The following is a 27,602-nucleotide window of genomic DNA, read 5'->3' on the forward strand; positions in this document are numbered from 1 at the left end:
TTATGTTTTACAGGCGTGATTGTATTATTTTTCTTTATAATAAATCATGCTTGCTTTGATATATTTTTTGATCTAATTTGGTTTAATTGTTCAATTCAGTGCTGGAAATGAGAGACTACAGTATATAGCACAGGTCGATATTTATTGTGTCATACATGTGTCGTGATGTTGAAGTGACAGTTGTTGAACGTGAGATATTTCACTCTTGGTCCTTCTCCTCCCCATGTGTGATGATGTAGACCAGATTCTTATAGTCCAGATTACCAGCTGCGTCTGGAGGAAAAGCACTAAACATCTGCTCCATCTGACGAAAGATGGATGAAAAATGGCATTATAGTGTTTTTGTGAGTGGTTGTGTGGTTTACACTGTATAAAAAATTGCTAGTCATATTCATAATCTATAGATAAACACAATATAATGTCACCTCCTGCTTTCCATTCACATAGAATATAAATGTCAATGTGACAAACGGCACAGTGCCAACCAGGACATGGAGAGCTGAAGCGTTAGACATAAAACAAATAATCTCAGATGTCAAACCTCTTCTGGAGAAAATCGGTCTGCTTGCGTTGTCAACATCTGTGCCAAACTGTGAGGAGAGAAAACTTCAGATTGACCTTTTGATATAATCGAATTACTTCTGGCAAACACTTCAGACACTTCAGAAATGTTTGGGCATGAATTTAAGATTTTAATTACATATAGAGTTTCCATCCATTTGCTCCACACCATTTTAATATAAACTATTAAATCCAATACAATGCATATTTTCAGTCATACATAAAAGAAATGGGTATGAATTCTGCACTCAAAAATATCATAGCATAGTATATTTGATCTTATTTAAATACTCATGTTTTCAAAATGCATTTATTCAGATTGTGTACAATCCGCATAAATGTTCATTGTAGAAATTATATTTATTCTGTTAAAAAGTCTGAAAATGGTTCAGATATGGCTAGCTGTGGAACAAGCAATATTCAATTAGGTTAATGTATAATATTGGAACAGTTTGAATTTAATGATGATAAATATATAAACCTGCTTATTTTTTTCAAAACACATTCTATTTATTAGTACTATTACATAAATTTTACCTGTTTCATTTGTCTAACTGAAAATTATACATCAACCTGTGTAAACCAAACGGCTATATTTTATATATATAAAATGTATTAATTTTTTTTGGAGTGCACATGCATGGTTTGAAAAGTCTATATGTACTGCATCTTCTACTTCAGTAGCTTGTAAAGTCATAAGCTGAAAAACAAAGCAGAATCTCTGGAGAAATGGATTTGTGGAGAAGCAGAGCAGATTGTGTTGTTTTAATGGTACTCACAAATCCTTCCTCAAGGTCCCCTTTCCCTCTGGATCGAACACTTTAAAGGCATTCAGAATGGTCTCCTCTGCATCGGCACCTGTTTGTTTTTTTTGTTTTTTTAAAAGAGTGCACAACAGAAAACTGACAAGAGACCTAACTGTCTTTAAAATCCTCCAGGAATGCAATAAGACATACTTTGTACAGGATTCCTGTAGTGGAAATTCTATCACAATTCTGAGCGGATCCTTTGGGAATCGTCATACAGGCTCATACAAGAGCTTCCAGAACATATAGTTCCTTATAGGCCTATTATGATTCCCAGTAGGATCAAATGCTTCTGTAGGACTTCAAAAGGAAAGAAAATCCCTGTGTGATTTCTTGTCCACTCATGAGACTTTATTCCAAAGCGCCTAGTTTTGTTTGAATGAAGTACAATATACAGTAAGATTTTAAGAATAAAACTTGATTGTACATTAAAAATCTGTTATCTTTTTGAAAGAATCTCTTATGCTCACCAAGGCTGCATTTGTTTTTAAAAATACAGTAAAAATTGTATTATTTTGAAATATAATTTAAAACAACTGTTTTCAATTATAATATATTGTAAAATGTAATTTATTCCTGTGATCAAAGTTGAATTTTCAGCACCATTCCTCCAGTCTTCAGTGTCACATGATCCTTCAGAAATCATTCTAAAATGCTGATCTGCTGCTCAAGAAATATTTCTGGGTATTATCAATGGTGAAAACAGTTGTGCATATTTGTGTGAAAATGGTGATACATTTTATTTTTCATAATTCTTAGATGAATAGAAAGCTCAAAAGAACAGCATTTATTTGAAATAGAAATTACTTGTAACATTATAAATGTGTTTACCGTCGCTCTAGATCAATTTAATGCATTGTTGCAGAATAGAAATGTTCATTTTTCAAACAAAAATTTTACTGACCCCAAATTTTCATTAGTAGTGTAGATGTAAGTGAAAAAAAAAAAAAAAAAAAAATATATATATATATATATATATATATATATATAAAAAAAACTTGAAAGAATGATCAAGAAGTTACAGTCAGAAATGTTGGTCTTAAGTTAGTGGCTTGTCGAGGCAACATAAAGATACTTGCTTTTATAATCTTGCTGGATAAATTAAAATTCCTACAGGGTTTCTGGATTCTTAGTACCACTTCACCCCACCATTTACCTTTAAGCTTCTCCCCAAACATGGTGAGGAAGACGGTGAAGTTAACGGGTCCTGGAGCCTCCTTTAGCATCTCGTCGAGCTCCTCTTGTTTGACGTTCAGGCGGCCTGCGGAGGCAGAGGTCAGAACTGCTGTCAGAGACGCTTCATCCACCAATGCAGAACGACAGTGACGTATAGCAGAGATTATTACAGTTCACCTAAAGCTGCGAACGTATCCCTCAGGTCATTCTTGTCGATAAACCCGTCTCTGTTCTGGTCCATGATTGTGAAAGCCTGAGGCAGATGAAAGAGAGAGAATATAGAGTGTGTGTGAGAGGGATGCAGAATGTAGTCTGGTGTTTAAGGTGAAGCGTGTCAGTTCTACACCTCTAGTGGCACCGAATGGAATTGCAAAATAATTCTTAAAAATTAGTCAGACATATTTCCTTATTGTTGAATCAGTAGTTGACACATTGTGTTGCTTGAGCCTTTTTGATGTTGATGTATATAATTTTAGTGATCCTTTTGGAAAGCAGCATACGTGCACTTTGACGAACTTACAATTGAACATTTGTGGTTGCCGAATGTTTGAAAACATGTTCAAATGTGATGCATCATGTAATGTGTAGAATTAAAACCGTTTTGCATGCATTTTTTACGACACTCAATTCACTTGTTTTCACTGCTTTTGCTGTAAGTTCAACTGAAACTTAATAATTTATTTAATTTATTATAATTTATTTACTCACATCATGTTTCAAACCTATTTGTGTTTTCTGTGCAATGCTAAAGGAGAGTTTTTTCAAACTGCTGCATCATATTTGCGAGTCAGTGTTATTTTAGTATTGTAGAGATTCTATGCTAGTTATGACAACATTGTGATTTTTTTAATTTATATATTGTTTTAATTTTAGCTAAACTTTTAGTGATTTTGTGTTTTTGTCATTTTTATCATTTTTTAATATGCACAATATACAGTTTTTATTACATTTTTCTTTTATTATTATATAGTTATTTTAGTACATCAAGTAAAACTAAATGAACAATATGTCTTTAGCAACTAGCTGAAATAAAATATTAAAAAACCTTGAACTTATTTATTTTATTACAGCTATTTGCCAAGGCAACATTTATCATTTTCACCTTTTTAAGGTTTTAGTTTTAACCCCGCTTTGACTCAAACCAATGACAAGCCGTTTTTGAATTTTTGGTGGCAGGGACAGATTATCTAATGGTTTGCGACTCTCACAAAGCTATCGGTTGACTCCAGAAGTCTTGGAATATAATTCATAAGTCACATGGCCAACTGCTATGATATTTTAAGGTAAATTTATGTTTGTTTGTTTTTTTGAGCGTGAAAGTTCAGACATCAGGGTGAGAAAATAATCACAAATTCATTTTTAGGTGAATTAATTCTTTAACTAAAGGTCAGACCTCTCTGTCATGCAGCTTTTTTAGTGTTTCTTGTTTTGCAAAACTCCCTCAGTTGTGTATTTATAGTTCCTGTAATTCCGCTTTACTTGGTGCCTTTGTGTTTGTTTGTGATCTTTGAGAGAGAGAGCCAGACTGAAAGAGAGAGAGAGAAAGACGGCTAGCATTTGTCTGCACGTTCTCATCACTGCCATCTCGGATCAGCGTCATGCTTATCCTGTTTGTCGTGATCTTTTCACAGCCGCTTTGAGACCAGAGAGAACGTCTGTCCTGCTGCATTTTCCACGCAAATTTCAGGGCCCTGACAGCAGGTTGGAGTGTGTGTGAGTGAGTGTGTGTTCAGGGTGTAAATCACTCCGCTGTGCTAATCGTCACTGACACATTCTGAATTATTCACTAGCGATGATGAACACTGACATATTGAAGTCACATACGGGAATCTCGCTGTAGATGCTCGATATCACAGTGAAAGAGTTCATGATAAAGACAATTGTCATAGCAATTAGAGTCAAACGAGCGCTTGGTTTGTACCTCTTTGAACTCCTGGATCTGTGTTTGTTCAAACATGGAGAAGACATTTGAATTGGCTCCTTCTGCCCGCTTCTTTGCCTTTTTGGGTGCCTGCGCAGAATAATCACATGTGACTTGCTAAATAGAAGTACGCTTTGGCATGGCGTTTCATTGGTGAACTTTATTCCAACATTATTTTAGTTTTTTGCAATCTTTCTCCAAAAGGAAGAATAACATGCTTCAAAAACCCTCTGAAAATACATTACAAATACATTGTCATTATATTTCTTTCCAGCTAGGATGCTTTAAATTGATCTAAAGTGACAGTTACAAACGATTTCATATGAATGCTGTGCTTTTCAGCTTTTTCTGTGCTTTCTATTCATCAAACATACTAAAAATAAAATTGTGGTTTCCATAAAAATATGAAGCAGCACAACTGTTTTCAACATTGATAATAATAATAATAAATGTTTTCTTGGCAGCAAATAAACAAGGATCATGAGACACTGAAGCCTGGAGCAATGATGCTGAAAATCACAGGAATGATTTACATTTTAAAATATATTCAAATAGAAAAATAATATTTCACAATATTACTGTTTTTGCTGTAGTTTTAATCAAACAAATGCATAACTGGTGAGCAGAAGAGACTCCCTTCAACAGCATTTACAGACTCCAAACTTTTTTTATGCCAGTAAAATGGGTTGCAAATGCCATTTCAAGTTGATTTTCATTTTTCAATTGTTTCTCCTACACAGTAGTCTGTTTAAATGCGAACTTTTGCTGAAGTCTCCTGCAAAAAGGCCCCATAGATCTAACATGACTCCTCCTAATATTGTCTCAACGTGTGCTGCTTCTTCAGCTGCTATTCACGTTCATTTGAGCTCTCTTGTGTTTTTGCATTTCTCCTAAGGAGTTTTAGGTGTAGCATCACAGTTCAAACTCCTCCTGAGCAATGAACGAGCATCCTCTGAGCAGTAACGTGTTGTGTGTGTGAGTGTGGATGTTTGGTGCCCTGCAGGATGTATAATTAGCCGGGAGAGCGAGAACTCAGCCAGTGGATCAGATGTGGGATTACACACTGGCGCTGGCTGTTGACAGCCTCATCTCTGAGCCTGTTGATAGGTAATCCTACCAAGACAGGGATTAATCACTACTATTTACATTCCTGCCACAGAATTTGGAAAACATTGCGAGATGCGTTTCTGCTCAATGACATCGCCGCCCGACAGCTGCTCTTCTGCCTTCTGTCTGGATTACATCTCAACAGTTGTGCTGTAGACGAGGCCAGAGCTCAACCACGAAATATGCTGAGTATTTTCAAAGGATTTTTTAATAAACAGCATAAATAAACCCAGAGGAAAATGTTATTGCTAAGGTTCATAACTCAAGAGAGTTCTTATTTAAGTATCAACTTCAACTATGTCTCAAAAATTCCTTCAGAGAAATAAAAGATGGTTGACATACAATAATAGAACTATAAAATTAACAATGTGGATACACTGTAAAAAAAAAAAAAAAGAAAAAAAAGTTGAGCAAACTTAAATTTAAGGCAACCAGCTTCAGCAGATTTTTGAGTTCTCTCAACTTTTTGTTGTATAAACTTAAAACAAGTTGAGAACTCAAAAATCTGCTAAAGCTGGTTGCCTTAAACGTTTAAGTTCTCTCAACTTTTGATTTTTTACAGCATTGTAAAAATAAATAAATAAAAAGTTGAGCAAACTTAAAAAGTTTAAGGAAACCAGCTTCAGCAGATTTTTGAGTTTTCTCTACTTGTTGTTTTAAGTTTTTTTTTTTTTAAGTGTAGTAGCTCAGCTCATTTGAATTAGATTTTTCCTTATTAATCTATCTGTCTGTCTGTCTGCATGTTTTAAATTTAACATAAATGTCTGTAAAATTAATGGATAATGTCCTGGTAGAAAATTATCTGTACCTTTTTTATTTACATTTATATTTTGTATTTATTTATTTTTTTACTGTGTGCATGCACACACACACACACACACACACACACACACACACATATATATATATATATATATAAATAAAATGTATTTATTAGCACAATGTGATAGCAGTTGAAAGATATTTTTTCTAAAAGGTTACTTGGGTCTTTTTCATATAAAAAAAAAAAAGAAAAACATTTTGAGCGAAAAGTCTTGATTTGCTCTCGTTACTCTCTAGGAGAAACAGTTGAAACATTAATAAAATGATAAATAGATGAGTCACCTGTCTCCTTTTTCGATTTTTGGCTAATGAAAATATTTGTATCTATCTTAGAGAACAGAAACAGTTTACTTTTCATGTATTTATTTGTAGAAAGTGAAATGAATAAAACATCAGAGGCTCTGGATGAGTCAGACAGATGTAAGTGGCTCTGATGAAGCAGACTTAAACTTTAGTTTCAAACACAGACAGAAAGAAATCAACTCATTTTTTTAGATCTTCATTTGGATGCATCAAGAGAATATTGAGTTAAATGTCTGCTGATAATCAAAGACAGTAAATGAATGAATAAATGTATGACAAAGCAAACTCACCATAATCGTAACTTGAATTCAGGAGACAAAGCACGAGTGATTTCAGACAGGGTGGAAATGCTGATTTTAATATATATATATAACCCCATTCCCCACCTCTGGCTGTCTATAAATACATCCTCATACACTTAACCAGGTAGCCAATTGTCGACTTCATAAGTTATTATAAGAATCCTGATTAAAGGGGTTTAATACAGGAGCCAGAGGGCTTCAACTCAGAACAGATGACAGTTGTTGGAATTCAGCTAGAACTTAAACCTAGAATGTGTGATTGACAGCGGCATTAATGCTGTTTCTCAGTCTTTGTAGGTTCATTGTGTGATATTTACTTGGAAACAAATGGGTTAGAAGCTCAGGTTTTGGACATTTAGACATGAAAGTGTCACTAGCTTCAAGTCTCAACGTTTTAGGTAATTTGTGGTGGATGTATGAAGGCAGTTCTCCTCAAGTTCACAGAGGAACCTGCAGTGTTATTTTAGTATATTAATATAAGCAGTTTAGTATACTTTATCTATTTTATATATACTTTTTTATTTATATTTAGTATTTGAATTAGTTTTTATATTTTTATTTTTTATTTATGCTTTTTAATTCATTTTAACATTTTAGTACTTTTAATGTGCATTTTAGTCATTTTTTTATTATTATTTTTAATATGACTATAGTTTTATCAATTTTTATTTCAGTTCTAGTTATTTACATAGTTCAACTAAATGAAAGTGAGAAATATTGCTTTGACAACTAGCTAAAATAAAATATATTTAAGTTATTTTTATATTTAATTTCATTTAAATCAAGTATTTCAAGTAATTTTTTATTCATTTTTTAAATTGTCTATAGTTTTTATTCACATTCATTTCAGTTTTAACGGAATTAAAACTTTATTCATTTTATTTCAAATAACAAAAGTTATAATATCTCTGGTGTAGAGAATGTAATGTAATCAGTGTAATCCACTAATATTAAAACAGTGTCTTCACAAATGCCTTTAAAACATGGAAAGGATAGTTTAGTCCAGTCGATGTTATCAGGAGGGAGGAACACGACTTCTGCTTGACCTCTCATGCTGTATGCACTAAAATGAGATTATACTACTACACCTTTAGTGGCAATCTGTCATGATGGATGAGCTGAGTTGACATCAAGAAAGACAGTTCCCCCTTCCAAAGATGATCATGTGGTCAATTACACCTCAAATAGCATTGCTTTAGTGAAAGCAACATAGAAGAATGTTTTCTGTGCAGGTTTTGCTGCTGTTCCAGGACAAGCCTGCATTTAGTGGGCAGTCGGCAGAATAATGTTCGCCTGTTTCGGTCATGTGTAGTCATGAGATGCAAACTCTCACACGCTAAACCTTTCCAGCCACCTGGGGGCAGTCTCAACAAGCTTCTGTTTCAAGGCCTTTTGCACTCCAGAGTCAATCAATATATCAGAGTTCAGCAGCTCCCGTCAATATTCCTGGAATGATATTGCCAAATGTAGTCAAACATTCATGTGTATCTAGGCCACTGCGTTCCCGCCGTCAATCCACACGCACTCATCTGATGAGATCTAATAGCTGCATCAACCCGTTTTGTGTTTAGTTTTCATCTTCATTCCACATTATTAGTATTGCTGTTTTTAAGTCTCAGATATTACATATATATATATATATATATATATTTTTATAAAACCCTTAGAAACAATCTCACAGCTTGCACTGCTGCCCACAGAGGTTCGTAAAAATCTCCCACTGGTTTTTGCACCCTGAAAATCTCGGCATATTTAGATTTGAACAAAAGTAATAAGTGTTGCTGCATCAGGCTTGTATATCAGAACTGATTTAAATTTCAAATTTAACAGTGAGCCATATCAAAACAAGATATATTATTCCTTCTTTATAAGACCGATGCTATGTTTTTTCCCCCTGAAGCAATAAATAAAAAGCAATAAAACAGAAACTTTTAATAAGCACCTTTTATATTCCCCGTAGGTGGCTTACAAAGTGCAAATACATTTCTACTTAAAAATAGACTTGCGTTTGGTTTTAATAGCGAAGAGGAGAATGACAGATGTGCTCACTTAGTAATTGCTCGCAGTCCACAAGCCACCGGAGCAGTTAACCTCTTAAACGCTTTCATTTCAAGACATTATTAGACTGATATCAGTAATCCGGAGCATTTCGGATACGTTAAGTCAAACTGCTTTTTCGAAGGATGAAAATAAATCCATAGACTTTTTGTAATCGCCTGAATAGAGTTTACCAAATGGTTGGCTCTGTTCAAATTTCCATTTTCTAAAAAGAACTGCAGCTAGTCATTATGCACAATGTGATAATGAAACTTCCTTACAGGGAAAGGCCACAATGTGGTGCGATGTGTTATATTAAGGGGAATCTCGGCTCTGTGTGGTTATCTTTGTTACACCAATATTATAATGATAAAGATGTCATCTGTTCAGTGTGTGCTATATTTAAAGCTACTAATGTCAGAATATAGTCCTCGTTATAAGGGCCACTCAGCTCGGTCCAGTAGAAACGTCCTGTTCCACAAGAGGGAGCACGTGTTAACGTTTGAACTCAACTGTCCATTCAGAATTTCAAATCATGCATTGATCGCACAATCCCCCAATAACATTCATGCTTTTTTCTTTAAATGCACCGGTTTTTTTTTTTTTAATTCAATCGTCTTCATACATAAAGCAAAAGAGCTTTTGCAATATAATAAGAAACACCTTTTGCATTTGCTCGCGTTAACAACCTCTGAGTGTTGTGGATAAATAACTATGAAATATTCCTGGTGTTTATTGTAATTGCACACATTGCAGCGCCGCTCATCTATTTAACTATAAGTGCATGGACTAAACTTGTACTTTTCGTGCATTGTATGTTTTAGCACGTTTAACTTGTTTTGTTTATGATGTTACCGTTCACATCTTCAGCTAAAATATTTTTTATGAAAGCCCAAAAAGAGTTTTAATAGGGGCGATTTTATCACGCTTATCTCCGTGCACTTCATTATTCAAGGACACTATCAAAATACACATTCACTCTTTTCACTTCAAACACAAAAGCTTTCACCCATTCAGTGTTTATTCTATTCGTGCGACTCCTCCGCTGCGTTTATGGCACGCATTACGCATTATTGACCTAAAGTTGCAAATCTCATTATGTGGGGCTCATTAATGATATGTAACGATTTCGCCGTTTTACGCATCAAACATCTGGCGACGCGCATTGGTTGCTCGTTGTTCTCCTTCCACTTCCCAGACGTTATTGATCAACCCGTTACGTCAGTATTGATAACTTTACCAAACCCAAAATCAAGTGCAATCCCGGGAGCAGCACTAATGCATCTATATGCATCTATATTCTGTTCATATCGCATCCACCGGCTCTGGCGCGCTGCGCGTCCCGTCTAGTTTTCCACAACTGTTATTTTCCTAACATTTTTTTTTTCCATGTGGAGTGTAATCGTCAACGCTGTTTAACGGGGGGAATCCAGCCCATATATTTATTGTAGCCGCTCTTGAATATTGTGCTCAAGATGGCCGCCGATGTGGGATCGATGTTTCAATATTGGAAGAAATTTGATCTCCGGCGGCTTCAGGTTGGTCTTATTTCTCACCTTTTTTACACGACGCGATCATATTGGCGATAATGCACCTTGCATTTCATGCATTTTCTCTTTCGGAGACTTTAGAGGGACGGGATGGTAGTGTTGCATTGATAGTTATTAGTAATTGATCCTCTTCTGCCTTTTGTTCGGTTCAATCATTGATCAGGAGCGCGCAAGAGCAGCGGCAGCAGCCTCGCGCACACTAACGCGCCTTAACAGCACATTTAAGGCTATTTTAACGCTTCGTTCGCGAGCTCTGCTGGAAACGGAAACTTTTAATGCCTTTCCGAGTTGTGGACTTTAACTTTTTATCAGCCTAATGTGTTTTATTCTAATAGAAAGACGGAACGGTGGCGCGCGGGTGCGCGGCTCGTTCTGTAAAGTGCCGGTTTGTGTTTCACCTCAGACTTTCCAAAACAAACAACTCGTGTATTTTAGACCTTTAATGTTGAATGTGTTTATCCAACTCTCACGTTTTGACTTTATTAGTGTGCTTCAGTAATTATGACGCGGAGCTTAATGAACGTGGCACCGTCAGAGTTTCTGTTTTTGGAAAGTTTATTTATTATTGACGTCTTTATCTATTACGACAACTTAATAGTGCTTAACTAAGTAGTTAGTATTCATATTATAAAATGTCAGGTGAATGTATGTATATTTACTTGAATAAGCTCGTATGTTAACGTTATGCCTTGCATGTAGACTTGGTAAGCTGTGCACATTGCAGTTCATTAACAATAGAAGAAATGCGCTTTATTTTCAAATACGATAGCTTGACATCGAATTAAGATGTACATTTAGGACCGACTCTGTTTAAAGATCAAAATTGATTCTTGCTGTTGGTGTTGGTGTGGGTATTATACTGCTTTGGCTGTAAATTGACTTACGATGTCAGGTTCAATGTCAAAAATGAATGTCCAATATGGTTAAAAGAAAGAAATCTTTGAAAAATCTAGTTTCAAACATATGGGTCATGCTTTTAAAAATGCAGTCTTTGCATTCATGTTGTTTTCATATGTTTTTGAAAAACTTTTTTTGAAATACCATATTCTACATGTTTAAAATCCATTTTATTACTGTAAACACGTGGTCTAAAAATGTTAAATTTTTACATATTTTCTGTATTCTATTATTCTATAGCAGTTTCATTATTTATATATATATATATATATATATATATATATATATATATATATATATATATATATATATATATATAAATACTGTATATATATATATATATATATATATATATATATATATATATATATTTATATACAGAAGATATTTTTGAATATTTAAATGAAAAATCATTGACCCCTTGCTATTGTTAGTATTTTCATATCCAGTCTTGCTGGACACAAGGATCAGCCTGTTGTATTTAAACACACACTCTGGTTTCGTTTTAACCGCAGTGTGTACGCTCCATCCACACCGCTTGTGACGCGTCAAACCCAGAACGCTCGCTGACTGTTCGCGCTTCTCGGACTGTGTAATTGCATTCCCTGCTAATGTTTGTAAATCAGCCTCGGCCAGCGCAAGGGCACAGACTCAGCCCTATGATTGATGTTCTGTAACATAAGAAATGACAAGAGCATGCCAAGCCAAGCCGGAGAGGAATCAGATCTGTCTGCGTGTGTGTGTGTGTGTGTGTGTGTGTGTGTGTGTGTGTGGCCGATTGTTATTCAAGCCTTTCCAAAGAAGAGCTCCTTGTGTAGGCTGTTGTTGGAGGGTCTCTCTCGTGTTTTTGGTTTGTTCTGAATACAGACAGACGGCAATGTCCATACTGAGGTTATCCAAACCCTGAACCTGTTCATGGACAGGGAGAGCAAACATGTTTTCATGGAGAGCACTTCTGGACAAATATCAGATGGTTATTGTCTGGACTGTGCTCTGAATATTTCTGCTGGGATGATAAATCAAAACGCTCTTCATAAGAGTAACCAGACTGAGGAGATTAAACGTTAAAGTGTAAGAATTAGTCATCGACAAACACATAGATCGATTGCTAATCTGAATATTGAACATTTGTATGGGGAGGAGTCACGTCCCTCACATTGTCTACGGTGGCCTTTAGAGGACAGGAGGACAAAGAGGTTTTGTGAATTAGTTGATCTTTTTGTTTTAAATACTGAGCAAGTTGTTAAATGACAGCTCTTTTCATTGACATTGTTTAATCGGCTTTGAGTTAAACAGTCAAAATCCATCTGTCATCATGAAAAGCCGCACCAGCGGTGAGCGCGCAGTGCTGTGTTATTTCCCATGAATCCGCTGGGCTCGATATATGAATCACACACATTTGCACATCAGAGTTTTTCTTTGTTTCTGGAGTTAGTCTAGGTCACACCTGGTTCAGGTTATTGATGTGCTCACCTGCAGCCTGTGACAGTTCAAGTTGTATTTAATGCGACGTGAATGCAGCCGCCGAATGCTTCCACAGCATCTTTCATCTCAAAATGCGCTCGCATGTGGGTTGAAGCTAAAGAATATTGTGTTATTGAACCTTTTGTAGCCAATTCCACATCCAATATGCAATTTTAGTTTGTAGAAGCTATTTATTGAGACCTAATGCATGTGAGAAAGCAAAAATGTTTACACAATCCTAATGTATGCCGTTTATGCAGTTTTATGTGTAAATATGTGCCATGTAAGTGTTGCATTAGTCATTTGTCCCATTCCATATGGATGCATTTTGCAGATTGCATTGATTGTTTAAAATGCCTAATGCGTTGATTAATTGGTTTAAAGTCAGGTGAAGCTATTTGCTCACAAAACATCCAACTGCAAGTTATTTTGCCTCATGTTGCAACAGAGTATGAACAGAAGCAAAGCTATAAATATGAAATTCAGAGGAAATATTCTTAGCTTACATTTAAGCCTTAATAGTTGTTAAATTTGTTATGTGGTGCACATGCATACTTCAATTTTATTTGTAAATATGTGTCATTTAAGAGTTGCATTACTCATGTTTTCCTATTCCATATGGTTCTTTTGTATTTTGCAGATTGCGCTGATTATGCTTTAAAACTAAATGTGCATTGATTAATGGCTTGCGAGTCATAAAATGCACAGATGTTATTTATGGAGCTGTTTGGTCACAAAATACACACCTGAAAGTTATTCTTCCCTATATTACAACAGAAGAAAAGCTAGAAATATGAATTCAGTGGAAGTACTGTCAGCTCACATTAAGTCTGTAGTCTTGGGAGTTGCTAAGTTTGTTGTTATCTGGTGCACAAACTGCACATGCTTGTTATACGTGTAAATATATAGTAAATATGTGTCATTTATGAGTTGCATTAGCCATTTTTCCCATTTCAAATGGGTATCTTCTATTTTTCACATTGCACCGATAGTTTAAAACTCTTCAAAATGCATTGATTAATGGTTTGCAAGTCATAAAATGCACACAGATACGTATGAAGCTGTTTTCTCACAAAACATCCACCTACTTATTCTTCATGTTACAACAGAGGAAAAACTATGAAATTCAGAGGAAGTGCTGGCAGCTCACATTAAGTCAGTCTTGAGAGTTATTATCTGATCTGCATGCGTATTTTGGACGTTAACTTTTTATATATTTGAGGCTTCAGTTTTATGTGTAAATGTCATTTAACAGGTGCGTTAGCCATTTCTCCCCATTCCATATGGATGCATTTTTCAATGATGATTAAAAATGCATCAATTAATGAATTGCAAGACCACAAGTTAGGCATGAAATGTGCATAGATGTTACTTATGAAGCTATTTGCTGAGAAAACATCCATCTGAAAGTTGTTTTCCCTCATGTTACAACAGATTATGAACAGAAGGAAACTATAAATATGAAATTCAGAGCAGCTTTCATTAAGTATGTAGTCGTTAGAAATAAGTTTGTTGTTATCTGGTGCGCATGCACATTTTGGACACGTTAACTATTTAAATATTCAGGAGACATCGCTGTTAACTACTTTCTGAATCTAGTCCGACGCTGTTTATTGCATGCTGTGACGGTCTTTTGTTATTCTCCCGTGTGGCCCCTGCGGGACGTCGTGTCCACAGCGTCCCCCGAGGGCCCCTCACCCACTCTTGAACTTGGACTCCAGCGCAATCCATATATTGGGACGGGTGAAAAAGAAAAGATGGAAAATATTCAGCACATCTGCTGCAGCACCTTTAATGTGTCTAAAACGTCAGGTGTATTAAAGGTTCGAGTTCAAACGCTTCTTCCCGGAAGATTGTTTTTATTCCTCTAACCCCAGACCCCCCTGAACGAAGCGCCACTGCTTGTATTGACCAGCGGGCGAATAAGTTCAGGAGAGGGGGGGATCTGCGGCTGACAGTTGATTTATGACCCTCTTTGTCTGTGTTGGTCTGTAGCGAAGCATCTGGCCGTCTCAGATGATGTTTTCGCTGGGGTCTGTGGCTTATGGCTGTCGCTTTGGTTGCTCTCAAATTACATCATTTCATACAGCAGTTCCTGTATTGCCATTAATCCTCAGAGGTGTTTCAGTGATATTCCCTCATGAGCGAGCCTTGTGTTCCGGTCTCGTTGGGAATTCTTCATGAGAGGGAATATTTGACGTCCTCCTGTCTTGATATGAGGCGTAGCGCTAAGGTTTTTTTTGGTGGTTTGTGGTGATATTCTCTCACTAATATATTTAAATGAAAAAATGAGCATCATGCATGTGGCAATATGAGAAATCGTGGTAACACTTTACAATAAACAAACTATTTTTTTTTTAAATAAACCTTTTTAAATATTTGCCAGCGCTCCGTTTATTTCTGTTAACTTTTTCGAAAATAATTTGACGCTGCTAGTATCTTGTGTAAATGATAATGACCTTTTTTGAGACTTATGAAGTGAAGATGAGAACGACACCAAATGATGTTCCTCATTTAATCTGTTTCCTAAGCGATAGGACACGTCCTTGTAAGAACGGACGCCGGGTTCTTCTAACCTCATAAAAGAGATGACACAGAAATAGACGGGCTACAGGTTTTGGTGACCTTGGTTTCCACTGGTCTCAGGTCACATGGCCGTTGCCGTGGTAATAATTCACACCAGCCAGATGGCATTTCCGTGGGCGCTCGTGGAAAGGACAGGCCAAAAGGTCCCTGCTAGTCTCTTTTAGGACAGATCTGACCAATAGGGAGCAGGCTAACAAGATCCCTGTGCAAACAGACTGTCCTCTTTTGTCCCAGAGTGTGTAGAGCATTGGTGACCAATATGAAAGCTGATGAAATATGCAGTTGGTGCTTTTACATTTTTATATTACAACACATAAATCAAACTATGAGGCTGTTTATTTTTGTATATTTGCGTTCTAGCTTGTCTTTGCTGTCATTTTTTGATGTTTAAAAACTTTTTCCTGTCCCAGTTTCATGTGCAGAGACTACAACTATTCGAATGCACACAAAATGTTTCTCCAATGCATTTCAAGAGTCCAGTCCTACCGTTTTTTTAAGCGATAGTTTAGCAGAGTGATTAAATGACAATTTTTAATGTTTATGAGTAAACCGTCTTTTTAACGTGATTGAAGTCAAGTTTACTTCAAATGTGACATTGAAACAAATCTTGTTTTTCAGGTAGCTAGCTATAAACCAGTACTATTTTAGTATCGTTGATATACTATTATAGTTTTTGTCAATATTTTGAATTAGTTTTCAAAAAATGTGAAAATATTTTCACTTTAATTTTAACTAAAGTTTCAGTGATTTTATGTTGTTTTGTCATTTTTATAATTTTTTTAAATATATATTTTTGTTTATTAGGTTTAGTTATTTTAGTACTTAAACTAAATGAAAAATGAGAGAGGTCGCCTTGGCAAAAAACAACAACTTTTTGCTCATGCTGTAATTTTGCACATGCAATGCGTATTTTACTTAATTCTTAATTCAGCAAAGCATGAAATCAAGCTACCCGAGTTTGCATTCATATACTTGCGTAGATAATTTTTCCACTTAAGAAACATCCGTAGGCTGAAGAGCTCAGCTTATCTCTTTGTTTTTTTTTATGCAAAATAGATCATATCATGGCAGATGTGCTTAGGAAACCTGTTTTGAAACCGTGACTCCTATGATGTGTTTTTGACATTGTAAACCTAGCAAACTTATATTTTCTTCTTTTAAATTTAATTTAAAAGCATGTAAAATGTGTACAATATTTTGTTATATTGCCTTTGCATTAAATTATGCTGCTGCTTGAGATTTTCTAATGCAACGCTTTTTCTTTTAGAAAATCAAAGAAATGCTATTATAGTATGTTAGTGCTATATAGTTTGCTATTTGAGCCAACATTGTATTTGTTGTAGTTTCCGTTCACTGTTATAGAAGTTTACTCAACTTTGATGACTTGGCGCTTCTGAGAACCCTGGAAATGTGAAAAGTGTCCATTGTGGTGCAAAAAACAAGCTTCATCTTTAAGTCTTAGGCTGTTGTGTACTGTCAGTCTTTTGCTTGTTTTTGCAGTTTCTCAGAGACCACGTTTTGCATGACTCAGGTGTTTGCATGTCATCTTTACACCTCAAAACATGACTGTAATATCGTCAAACAGTGCCATCACTCCTCTGTGCGTGTGTGGCCTCTTTGTGCTGTAGTTTGCTCAGAGCTTTTCCCCAACCAGCTCCAATTGGCCGTGAAAAAGGCTCATTTCAACTCCGAATTCATTCGCGGTGGAGGGGGATCTGTGTTTATTGCTGTTATTGTTGCTGTCAAATGCGCTGGATCTGGAAACGGTTTAGAGATATTCTGCAAGGCGCTCGGATTTGCAGGGATAAAACGTTGTTGTCAAGAGGAAACCTCAGCAACGTTTACTAACCAGTAGCACAACAGAACTACAGACAGTTTAGGCTGCGCTAATGCATGACAATCAAATATGATGGTTTAATAGATACTATTCACATGCATTAAATAATAGAATTGCTTGTTGTTCAGAAACACAGCTTTTTATTCCCATGTAGAGCCACAGTAAAATGCATCAAACTCTTTAAAGTTACTCTTTGCTTTTGTTGGAGGATCTGCTATTGTTGCGTACAATTTCAGGACTGATTTGTGAATGTGTTTTATTGATTCTTTAGATGGGAACCGTTTTATTTGTGCTTCATAACGATGCAAGAAAAATTGTAACAGATTTGAAATCAATTAACCATTTTTTCCAACCACAATTTGGAGTCCTGATACATATTAATCCACAGCTAGGTGCATTAAACTCTAAAGTTCATACTTTTTTGTGATGTTTTGCCTATAGTTTAGAGTCACTCTGAATATTAATCCACAGTAAGATGCATCAATTTCTTTAAAGTTACTCTTACTTGTTACTTGTTTACAGAAGTAGTATTTATGTTGTACGTTCAGGACTGATTTGTGAATTTTTGATTCATTCTTTAAATGAGAACCAGCTCAATTGTGCTTCATGATGCAGTTGTTTAGTCATTTTTGTGACATTTTGTCCACAGTTTGGAGTCGCAGTGGAAAAATTAGTCCACATTGAAGATGCATCAAACTCTTTAGAGTCACTCCTCACCATTGTTAGTAGATCTGCTAAGTATATTATAAGTTCTGGATTGATTTATGAATGTTTGATTGGTTGTTTAGATGAGAATACGCTTATTTGTGCTTCGTAACAATGACAGTAACACTGATTTTAAATTAAAACTTTTTTTTTTGCAATGTTTTGCTCCCAGTTTGGAGTCCCGACACTCATCCCACATTTAAGATGCCTCAAACTTATCAAAGTTACTCTCACCATTGTTAGATCTGCTAGTGTTTGCAGACTTTTGCATACACGTTCAGGACTGATTTGTGAATGTTTCTTTGGTTGTTTAGAGAACCGGCTTCATAACGATGCAACCCAACAGGCACAGGACGCCAATATAACATCACGTTGACGTCGGACAGATGTTGCATTTCGGTTGAGAATGAAAATCGAGTTGACGTCAGTATTTGACGCCAATTTGGCGTTGACTTAACGTTGGGTTTTGGTTAAAAACAACAAATTTCAATGTCAGCATTAGACATCAAATTAACAGTGACATTAGACGCTGAATTTATTTTTGGTCACCCGGCGTCGCAACCAAAATTTTACCAAATATTAATGTCTTGTGTGCCTGCTGGCAAGAATCATTGTTTTTAAATTGTTGAAACTCTTTTTGTGGCATTTTGCTCACAATTTGGTCTCCTGACGCATATTAATTATGAGGAACAGTGCTTGTGCATGTATGAGGCCATTAGGCACGTGAATCGGGGAGTAATGAAATCGACTCGTATGTGTGCGTGTGTTTGCGCTGACCATCATTAGATTGTTTTGAAAAGCTAATCTGTGTCGAATTAGGCAATTATAAACTCATATTCGCCACCGAGAGCTTCCGTCTGTGCTGAGAAACAAACATTTCCATAAGTGTGCACCTTAATGTCTCACCCTTCACAAAAAAGAGCTGCCTAGAACAATCTCTTATCCATCAGGCTGGCAGAATGGAAATTCCATCTCTCTCTGTGAAGCTTCGGCGGAGGAAACAAAGAGGAGAGAAAAGCGTCGAGAAAAGGCTTTTACGGTGTCTGCAAATTGAGTTGTGAAGATCCCAGAGTCACGTTCCCCTCCCGCTCAGCCGACAACATTAGAGGAGAAGTGAAACTGACTCAAGATTTAAGCAGTTTAACCTTCCTCTGTAGAATTAGCGCTCGAGACTTCAAAGCGGATACTTCAGCACGCGGAGAGGAATGATAAACCGGTTTTTGCTCGGCGCCGGGCGCCTATTCACCGAGCGAGAGAGCCGGTCTGTCATAAAACAGCCTCTTAATCGCTGTGACCCTCCTAGGGCTCGATTTTCATACCTGTCCACACTTATTTTCCCCCATTCACCTCCACTGTTCCTGGATTAACCCTCCGTGCATGTGCTTTGATAGAGCAGTGCACTTTTTTGCTACGTTGGTGGCTTATTTCTATAACTACACAAAGCCAGTGACTCGCTAACACTGTGTGTGTTACACTGAAGTTATTAGCAATGGCCCATCTGTTTGCTCTTTCACTTGGAGCAGTAAGAAACCAGCTAGCAACTACCCACAAGACCTTAGTAAATGCATAGCAATGCCTTAGCAATGACCACAACAGTCTAAAATCATGGCTGTGGGTTTTGCTTGAGTGAAAAGCTCATGCAAACTTTTGATTCAGTCGGATTCGTTTTTTTTCAGTGGACATGCTCAAAAAACAATTCACTGATTCTTTTGAGAATCAAAGGGCTCAAAAGAATCTCTCAAATTCCTGTGTATCAAATTCCTCCCACAGCCCAAAGACATGCAGGTTAGGTGAATCGAAGACTGACTTGTGTATGGATTAACTGGTTTTCGCCATGAATATAGCCATAGATGCTGGAATGGCGTTAAGAAGAAAATAAACATTTCATTTTTGTGGTAAAATTGCTGATTATTCCAGTTTATTTGTTGTTTGTTTGTTTTAGATTTTAAGTTATTCTGTTGTTAAAAACCTGATGTTGTTCATAATATTTCTAGTGTTGTTGCTGTTAACAGTATTTTCAAAACTATTAACCCGAAGGATAAAACTTTAGCATGTTTTTCTTGCAGCTGAATCTTTAGAACGAGTCAGTCTATTCAAAAACCGATTCACTGTTTCTTTTGAGAATTGAAGGAGACTTTACTGTATGACGTTTTTACATTTAATTTTTTTGTAGCAAAATTGCTGATCATTTCTGTTTACTTAAAACCTAAATCAAACAAACAACCTTAAGTTGTCACATGCTGTTGTTTATTGTTCCAAACATTAAAAAAGGGTTAAAAACATAATATCGTTCATAATATTCTCAGTGTTGTGGCTGTTAACAGTATTAACCCTATTAACTTCAGCATCTTGCAAATTGCAAACTGGTTCAGCTGAATCAGTAAGAAAAAGAATCAACCAAAGCACTGATTTTTTTGAGAATTGAAGGAAAAAAATCATTCACAATTGTGTAATGTTTTACATTTCTTTCTTTAAAATTGATAATTATTCCTGTTTATTTGTTTTTTTTGTGATCTAGGTTATAGGTTATATCATATTTTGTTGTTTATTATTCCGAACATTACAGTTGATCCTGGTCAAAGAATCATTTGGACCTGATTCATTGATTATTTTGAGTACTCATTCCTGTGACATTTTAATTTTTGTAGTAAAATTTCTGATTATTCTTTTTTTATTTGAGGTAATTTTTCATTTAGTTTATAGGTTGTCATATTTAGTTGTTTTATTGTTCCATACGTTAAAAAAAAGTGTCTTAATAATGTTGTTGTTAAAGATATTTTCAAAACCCCTAACCCTACATATTAAACTTTGGCATGTTTTGCAAATCAGTTCAACTGAATCATTAAGATGAATCAGTTCAGCAGAACGATTCATTTGATTCATTGAATTCTGTGCCAGAATCACTAGAAGCTGCATGAATTAGTCATAAGCACCACACATAAGGAGATTTGCATTGACAGATCACATCGCTGACCCTCACGCGTGTGTTTGAGGTGCCACACACACACACACACACACACACACACACACACACGGCTAAACCATGACAGACACTTCCTGTTTAAGCCGGTTCCTCCTCTAAATCCTTAACGACGTCCCAAAAGCACAGATCCTCAATTTTTTCCCCATCGATCCACGCTGGAGTCTGATAGTTCGTCATGGCAATGAATCTCTGCATTTTCATATTAATACCCGGCGCGCTCACACTCTCGGGGAAGGCGATGGTCTCGGCACTTCAGTAAATAATGAGGTTTTAACAAAACTTCGGGGAGACATTAGTCTAGCGCACCGGCGAGGTAAAGGCCCAGCTCTCGACGCCTGCCTAAACCTGATAGCGGCCCCATAAACCAGATCGTGAGGGAGAGAGAGAGAGAGCTAATGGCTCATCTGTTGGAGTATATAGCTGTGTCTTCTCCCCGCTGGCAGCCAAAGCAGAGCGAGTGAGGCCATATTGAGCTGTGTACCTGTACGGCGGCCCTCTTTATTTGTTTTGACTGTCTGATGGCAGATGTATTGAGCACCGGCCTTTCTTGTTCATTTTACAGAGGCCTTATTGAATCCCCTCCATTCTTCTTCTCCTGCTCTCTCTGTGCCTCTTTTATATCAGCCAGTTCTTCAGTCACTATAATTCAGCTCTCTATTGTCCATTCTGCCCTTCAGGGATAAAGAAGACCCCATGATTGTGTGTGTGTGTCTGTGTTTGTGTGCGGTGGCTGCACGTGTAATGTGTTTTTCTTTTTTCCCACCCAGTGAAGTAGAACTAAAAATCACTCTATCATGCAAAAAATGACAGCTATAAAAATGACTACTATTTGGTAAGGAAATCCTAACTATTGCACAAAAAACATTTCTCACTTGTAAATTTCACATAATTACAAAAAAACAGCAAGTAACACAGGATGAATTAAATTGATAAAAAGTGACAGTAAATTTCTAACGTTACAAAAGAATTCTATTTCAAATAAATGTTGTATTTTGAACTTTCTATTCATAAAGAATCAGTTTCCACAAAAATATGAAGCAGCACAACTGTTTTCAGCATTGAAACCAATAAGAAATTATTAGCAAATCAGCATATTCCAATGATTTCTGAAGGATCATGTGACACTGAAGACTGGAGTAGTGATGCTGAAAATTCAGCTTTTATTACAGAAATAAATGACATTTTAACATACTCAAATAGAAAATAGTTATTTTAAATAGTAAATGATTTCACTATATTACTGATTTTACCGTATTTTTTTGATCATACGAATGCAGGCTTGGTGAGCAGAAGAGACTTCTTTCATAAACATTTTAAAATCCCAAACCTTTTGAACAGTAGTGTAAATCATAAATGTTCAGTATCTGTATCATGTATCAAAGCACAGTGTCGTTGTTGTTGTGTAAGGCTTGTATTATATAAACAAAATCACATTTCTTGCATGTTTGGTGGCATGTAGCGGCGTGCATTAAATTTGCATGTAATGCGTGCGCTTCCCTGCTAAGCAAATCTAAATGCAGTTTATCCGTAGTCTGTCGCCTTTTTTGAATTGTCATTTCTAGTGTTTACATAACGGCTTCAGAGAGAAACAGAGAAAATCAGCTCTGACTGGAACCAGTGGGATGCCTCGACACGCCAAAGGGCAGTTTAGATACAGGCACACAGGGCCACACGCATACAAACTGCAGAGGAAATGCTCCTAGAGATCCTTGCTTTCATTTTTGCATCTCTTTTTGATTATTTAATTAGTTATACTTCTTCAAATCATGTATGAATGCAAGTTTAACCACCAAAAGACGTCATTTTTGGTGTCATTCTACACCACTTCAGCATTGCAAGTGTGTTTCGTGAAGCGTATTGCAAGAAACAGGAAGTTGATATGGATTACAAATGTGATCTTTGATGATAGTGACGTTATTACGCGCACTTTTCCAATGCAATTTGGATTTGGGAAGTTATCCGGAGTCGCCCAGGAGCTCTTTGACGGATGATGGAGTCGTTTTTCATTCCGGGATGATTTTGATCAGTGCGCCGGCGAATAGATTGTGCTCGATGACACCGTGATCATCTCCGCTGGTTTATTAAGGAGCTCCAGGCGGTTGTTCTTCGTTTTTTGCGAGTCTGGAAGAGCTTCCTGAACTCTTTAATATGAATTAACGGCGGGGTCATGCTTTTTGGATGACAACGGTGGTCTCGGGGTCTTCAGGAAGAGAGTTTTTAGGGCGTTTTTGACTCTAGTAATTAAAAAAAATAAAGACGGGAAGAACAAAGCGTCGAATTGAATCGTTCCCGTTCAATTCCCCTTGTTAGTAGCTTACCGCATTCCCCCCTCTCTCGCTCTCTCCAGATGAATTTTATGTTTTTTCTTCTCGCTTTCTCTCCGTGGTTTTCCCCAGACAGGTTCCACAGTGTTTTAGAGGGGATGGATTTAATTGCTCTGTGGGGATTGGTTGGCGGTGCTGGGCCCGGCTGTTTAATTAGTGTACCCTGCCGGGATTGGTTTAATGCTTCGTGATCTTGAAATTGTCTGATTGTTCAGCCCTCCAGGGACCCCCTCTTTTTCTCTTCTTCCTCTCGCTCTCTCTCCGTTGCTTCTCCATCTCCGTGCCCCTATCGAGAGCAGCAGGTTTTGCTAAACGCCACTGCAGGCCTTGCTGGAGAGGGCAGGAGCCGGCCGTTTCCCTCGGGCCGCGCCGACAGGGTGTAAATGTGAGACGAGGGTCATCGCGACGGGGTCTTGCTCTGATCTGTTCGGCCCCCTCGTCCTGAAACGCATGGACGTGATAGAGGTCTCTGTACTTGTACTGCAGGTATTCCTACTTGACTGCAGTAGCCAAGCAAAGTGATTTTGTACTGGCTTTTCACGTTATACCTTGGTGGTTGATCACATGATCTTTACTGTGTGCGCTTCCATTGGTTGTTGCAGCATTGTCACAATGCATATTTGCATAAAAATTAAACTTACTCACATAGCCAGTGGTGTCTCATCGAAAATGAGTGACTTCGGGTTGCTTTGCTGCTTTCAGTGTGAACATTCTATACAGATTGTGTGTGGTTCTGTAGTTTAGGTTTTGTACAGTGTTATTGTGAACTAAAACTATTAAAATTGTTTTCGGTAACTGAAATCAAACTGAAATAAAATAAAATATAGATATTATATTGAAAAACCTTGAGATGAAGTACTAAAATTATTAGAACTAACACTAAAATAAAAGTAAAGCTAACTAGAAATGTGTGTAAAAACAAAGATTAAAAAAAAAAAGTACAATAAAATAGAAAATTAAATATAGATAGCAGATGGGAAAGTGTAACTGAAAATCAGAAATGTTGCCTTGGCAACTAACTGAAATAAAACAAGTTTGAGTAAAAGTATTAAAATTAATAAAACTAACACCGAAATAAAAATAAAGCTAAATATAAATATTTTAAAACCAAAAAAAAAAAAAAAAAAAAAGGCAAATGGTAACTGAAATCTGAAATAAAATTTAGATATTAGATGGGAAAAAAACAAATGAAAATTAAAATGTTGCTTTGGCAACTAACCAGAATAAAATAATTTTGTTGAAGTTACTAAAATTAAAATAAATAAAGCTAAGTAGAAAAAATAGAAATGTTACCTTAGCAGCATCTAAAATAAAATATAGCTATTAGATGAAAAACCTTAAATGAGAATTAGGAAACTAACTGAAATAAAATTAGTTTGAAGTGAAGTACTAAAACTGAAACTGAAATAAATATAAAGCCAAATATAAAGATCAGAAATGTTGCTTTGGCAACTAACTGAAATAATATGAGTTTGAGTTGAAGTACTAAAATTACTAAAAATAATGCTAAAATTATAAATGCTAACATAAAAATAAAGCTAAATAGAAACAAAATAAAATAAAATAAAAATAAATAGAAACAAAATAAAATTACTATAACTTAAACTAAAATGAAAACTGATGATTACAAATAAAGCCTAATTCAAACTATAAATAAATACTATATTCTATATTATATTTTATATATATATACTATAATATATAGTATATGTTCTATATACTATATTTGATTATTCTATATTATATTCTATAATATATATACTATAATATATAGTATATGTTCTATATACTATATTTGATTAAACCTAAAATAACAATGGTTTTGTAAGATATTGTGTACGGTTTCTGACTGTATCCCATAATGCAATACACCTTTGGGCAGTCATGGCCTAATGGGTAGAGAGTCGGACTTGTAACCCGAAGGTTGCAGGTTCGAGTCTCAGGTCCGGCAGGGATTGCTCTGGGTGTGTGTTCACAGTGTGTTTGTGTGTGTGTGATCACTACTCGCTGCTGTGTGTGCACTTGGATGGGTTAAATGCAGAGCACAAATTCCAAGTATGGGACACCATACTTGGCCACATGTCCTTTCCTTTCCTTACTTGACCTTTCACATCCACTGTGATGAATGAACCACAAAAAATTTGTGGTGATTTTAACATAAACAAAATGCTAAGGCATTTTTACGCAAAATTGGATTAAAAATGCAAAAGTATTTCCGAGTATTTCTATTGCTAACTGCACATCACTCAATGAATCAATCATGTGAGGCCGCGTGCCAACGCTGTAGCATACTACTGTGTGAAGTGTTTAGCATAGCATTGCATACTGTCTCACACACTGAGCCTCATTCATCAGACACAAGTGTTTTAGTTCACTCAAAAATGAAAAGTTGTCATGATTTCATTGCATGATCAAAAACCTTTTTTCCACAGAACAAAGCAATTTCTACTGATTTAGATTGACATGAGAGTGAGTAAATTGTAAATTTTTCATTTTCTAAATTGTCACACTCGATTGCATGCAACAGTTTTTGTAAACATGGTTTTATGTGCATTTTTTCAGCCCATCTTTCACGAATAAGGCTCAATATTATCAAAATAAGGTATACGCTGCACACTGTTTGCTCTCTCAGAGTTTCTGCTCTTTGTCAGATTTCGTTGGCTGTGGTGCAGGGCTTTTAGTCGCAGACACAAAATATCAAAGGGCGACGAGCTTGATTCTTGTAGTGTTCACTTGGCTTAAGAATGGAAGTGTAGTTTTGTTGATGCTTTGCAGAATTGTTCACATTATCTGCTGCTTTCAGTGCATCTAATGTGATACCTGCACAGGTTTGGTTATTGTGCAGAGATGACCGATGTTACTGCAACAGAGGACTGTACCACACAAAATGCCTTTGTAAAATAAGAAAATCAATGAGGAGAAAATCAATTTGGTGAAAATACAATTTGCCTTCCAAAAGCATGACTGGATGAATGTGTTGGCAAAGCTAAAGCCTGCTGCTAACTCAATCATCTTACACTGAGCTCAAACATTTTAATGGTTTGTTTTGAATTTTTTCAAGATCTTTCTCTCAAAAGGGAACGCTTTTTGTGCCGGTGGCTCCGGCGTTTCGCTGTTTATGTATCGACAGGTTATTTTCCATAGAATATAAGCTATTATTTTGGTTTGACGGCAGCTTCTATATGTGGGAAATCTGTGGTGCTATAAATCAATGTCATTTCAGTTTAACCGTTCGCAGTTCTTACACTGAAAGCTCACAGTCTGTAAATACAGGAGCTTTCTTTATGGTTTCCACCAGCACTGAACCGGAAATGATCAAAGCGCCATATGAAGCATCTTTAGTTGAGATAGACTTCTGACCTGTGCATTAATCCCAGAATGCTCTTCTGGGGAGCCGCTTCACAGCTGTTTTACTGCCAGCAGCACAAGCGCTCACATCTCTTTGAAAAACTGTCTGTTGATTGTTATGTTCAACGAACCCGGTGCACAATAACTGCTGGATGGAGTGATGTCTGTCCTCCGTAGGGTTTAGATTAAAATCACCTTTTGCAACTTGTTTTTCAATCTGACCCCATTCCACACATTTCCATCATTCTGGGCTGGGAAATTGTCTCTGCAGTGGCCTGCTGGTCTTGAACCACTATCATCGGTGGCTCAGATTATGTCTTCACCACAAAAATCTTCCAAACCAACAACAGTGGTTCCATTGCAATCCGTCTACACTGAAGCACTTTCAAGACACTTTATTTTCCCCATGCATCTAAAAAAGTTGGTATTTATTTATTTGTTTGTTAATTTAATAATAATAATAGTCTTATTGTTATTAATATTAATTAATATGCATTTTATTAAATATAATTTTATTTAGTATGTGAATTGATTACTAACTTTTATTTGACTGCTTTTCTATTTAAATCATTTTAATTTTAAAGTTTTAGTGAATTTATGTTTTGACATTTTTATTATTTTTATTACATATTTTATTATTTATTAGTGCTGTCAAACGATTAATCGCATCCAAAATAAAAGTTTTTGTTTACATAATATATACTAGGGATGCTCTGATCGGTCGGCCGGAGATCGGTATCGGCCGATAATCACATTTTATGACTCGATCGGTACTCACTGCATTTCGCCGATCTCACGCAGCGATCGCAATTTGATGACGTCAGCGCATGAGGACATAATCATAAATGATTTGGTGCCGCAGTCATGTCATCG

The 27,602-nt window shown here is 36.2% G+C and overlaps 3 protein-coding genes across 4 annotated transcripts in view; 2 read left to right on the plus strand and 1 right to left on the minus strand.

Moving 5' to 3' along the window:
* Window positions 1–27,602, plus strand: part of rad9b (RAD9 checkpoint clamp component B) — a 62,126-nt gene that overhangs the window by 32,057 nt on the left and 2,467 nt on the right. The window lies entirely within an intron of this gene.
* On the minus strand, window positions 135–8,242 carry myl2b (myosin, light chain 2b, regulatory, cardiac, slow). Its single transcript, XM_058784757.1, has 7 exons — window positions 8,087–8,242; window positions 4,465–4,554; window positions 2,721–2,796; window positions 2,524–2,628; window positions 1,341–1,419; window positions 542–590; window positions 135–304 (listed from the first exon to the last, which is right to left on the minus strand). Exons 1-7 carry the CDS (start codon window positions 8,126–8,128, stop codon window positions 200–202), a joined length of 546 nt encoding a protein of 181 aa, XP_058640740.1. The 5' UTR covers window positions 8,129–8,242; the 3' UTR covers window positions 135–199.
* The window catches only part of cux2b (cut-like homeobox 2b), a 171,323-nt gene continuing 153,595 nt past the window's right edge, over window positions 9,875–27,602 (plus strand). Inside the window, exon 1 of the mRNA XM_058784750.1 lies at window positions 9,875–10,573. Coding sequence (XP_058640733.1) covers window positions 10,511–10,573 — 63 coding nt within the window. The 5' untranslated portion in view covers window positions 9,875–10,510. The remainder of the gene's footprint in view (window positions 10,574–27,602) is intronic.

This window comes from Onychostoma macrolepis, chromosome 08 (genome assembly GCF_012432095.1).
Source record: "Onychostoma macrolepis isolate SWU-2019 chromosome 08, ASM1243209v1, whole genome shotgun sequence".
NCBI classification, from domain to species: domain Eukaryota; kingdom Metazoa; phylum Chordata; class Actinopteri; order Cypriniformes; family Cyprinidae; genus Onychostoma; species Onychostoma macrolepis.

Bases quoted from the DNA above. Each gene is read 5' to 3' on its own strand.
- myl2b (XM_058784757.1), bottom strand. From the start codon at position 8,128: ATGTCAACTCAGCTCATCCATCATGACAGATTGCCACTAAAG. The intron at 2,797-4,464 runs GTACAAACCAAG...CATCTGCCTCAG, and splicing joins AGATCCAGGAGTTCAAAGAG to GCTTTCACAATCATGGACCA. The intron at 305-541 runs GTTTGACATCTG...ATCTTTCGTCAG, and splicing joins ACCGATTTTCTCCAGAAGAG to ATGGAGCAGATGTTTAGTGC.